At 32.3% G+C, this 1725-nt stretch overlaps 1 protein-coding gene across 1 annotated transcript; it reads left to right on the forward strand.

Moving 5' to 3' along the window:
- The first annotated feature begins 609 nt into the window (after positions 1-609).
- Positions 610-1725, forward strand: LOC129910766 (calcyclin-binding protein). Its single transcript, XM_055988303.1, has 3 exons — positions 610-766; positions 841-1061; positions 1132-1725. Exons 1-3 carry the CDS (start codon positions 752-754, stop codon positions 1622-1624), a joined length of 729 nt encoding a protein of 242 aa, XP_055844278.1. The 5' UTR covers positions 610-751; the 3' UTR covers positions 1625-1725.

The raw sequence follows: 1725 nt of genomic DNA on the forward strand, positions 1-1725 counted from the left end.
AGGTAGTGTGTTCAGACTTTTATCTTAAAAGTAGTTCGGTAATTCATCGTTACAATACCATTCATACCTTGACTGTCGATGTCACTTTAAAGTTAAAAAAAAAACACTTAGAAAATTCACTTTTTTTAAATTGAAAAAAAAAAAAAAATCGTGTTTACCCAACAATAAGTCGTTTATTCATTTGTGAAATGGAGATTTTCATGTAAAAGTTATGCAACAAACAATAAAATTCGCGTTTTCAGCCAGAAAAAGAAAAGAGTTTCACTCAAGTTTTATGTTATTAAACTCATGTATTTTAACAACTCTTATAATTTGATTTGCTTTAAGTATGAACCAGTTCTGGGGGGCACGTGCCCCCCCCCCCCCTGGATCCTCCGTTGTGAAGGTGTCCAAAATCTAATGTCGAAAGGCTTTCTAAACAAAAATCGATTTGAAATCGAATTTTTCGCAGATTTCAAAGTTGTTTGTTTAAAGATATGGATTTTGGTTATTACTGTACACAATTTTCATCAGAAAAAAATTACAGAGATAATTTGATGCTCTACCAAAATATGAACACGTTGAATGCTGCCATTAATTTATTTGACAATTGAAATGCTATTGTGAATTGGCCTTGCATTTTATAAAATTCAAAATAGAATATTCTAGAAACCGAAGTGTGCATGCAGTGCGCTAAATTTTACTATTTAATTCTTTCTCCAAATCAATTATTGCCTTAAAAATAAATTGAATTATAAAATAAAAACCAATAATGTCTCTTGAAGAGGTAAGCTTTTTTTTATTCAGTAAATTTTACTTTATCAATATTGCAATAAACTTTTTTCTTTGTGCACGACGCAGTTGAAATTAGATGTCGAAGAAATAACAAATTTTTTGGCACAATCGACCAGACAGCGTGTTAAAAATGTTCTTATGGTAGAAAAACACAGAATAGAAACTGAAATTGTAAACATCGAAATTAAAGCCAAAGCCGCCGCTGCAGAAAAGTCCCCAAAACAAAGCAATGCCAACGCCGGCAAAGAAGCTTCAATTTCCACACATGGAGAACCCTCATCAAAAAAGTAAGCAAACCAGCGTGATTTACAAATGACTTGCGATCTTATTTAATTTTTTTAATTTTGTTTAACTTAGATATCTTGTCGAATTAAATGAATATGCTTGGGATCAAAGTGACAAGTTTGTTAAAATGTTCGTCACATTGGAAGGTGTCCAAAATCTAAGTGAGAACGATGTGAATGTTACCTTCACCGACAAATCAATGGTTTTGCATGTTCAAAATCTAAACAACAAAGACTATAGTCTCACAATCAATAACCTACTGCATCCAATTGATGTGGTAAAGAGTTATCGCAAAATAAAAACTGGCATGGTTGCCATTTATATGAAGAAAACAGAAGAAGCTAAAACATGGTCTCATTTGACTTTAATTGAAAAACGTCTGAAAGACAAACAAGATGCCGATATGAAAAATGACATGAAAGGCGATGATGCTATTGTCAACTTAATGAAGAGAATGTTCCAGAGTGGTGATGCCCAGACAAAACAAATGATCGCCAAAGCATGGACCGAGAGCCAAGAAAAAATGATGAAAAACGATCATACTGTAGATCGGTTCGGAGACTGAATATACTCAGGACAAGATAGTTTTTTTTTAAACTTATTTTGTATACATCCATTGTAGCATCAAATAAAAGAATTCCATATTATACATGCATAATCCAATAA

The sequence above is a fragment of the Episyrphus balteatus genome, chromosome 2 (assembly GCF_945859705.1).
Source record: "Episyrphus balteatus chromosome 2, idEpiBalt1.1, whole genome shotgun sequence".
NCBI classification, from domain to species: domain Eukaryota; kingdom Metazoa; phylum Arthropoda; class Insecta; order Diptera; family Syrphidae; genus Episyrphus; species Episyrphus balteatus.

Coding starts and splice junctions, on each gene's coding strand:
- LOC129910766 (XM_055988303.1), top strand. Junction 1,062..1,131: donor GGAGAACCCTCATCAAAAAA/GTAAGCAAACCA, acceptor TGTTTAACTTAG/ATATCTTGTCGAATTAAATG.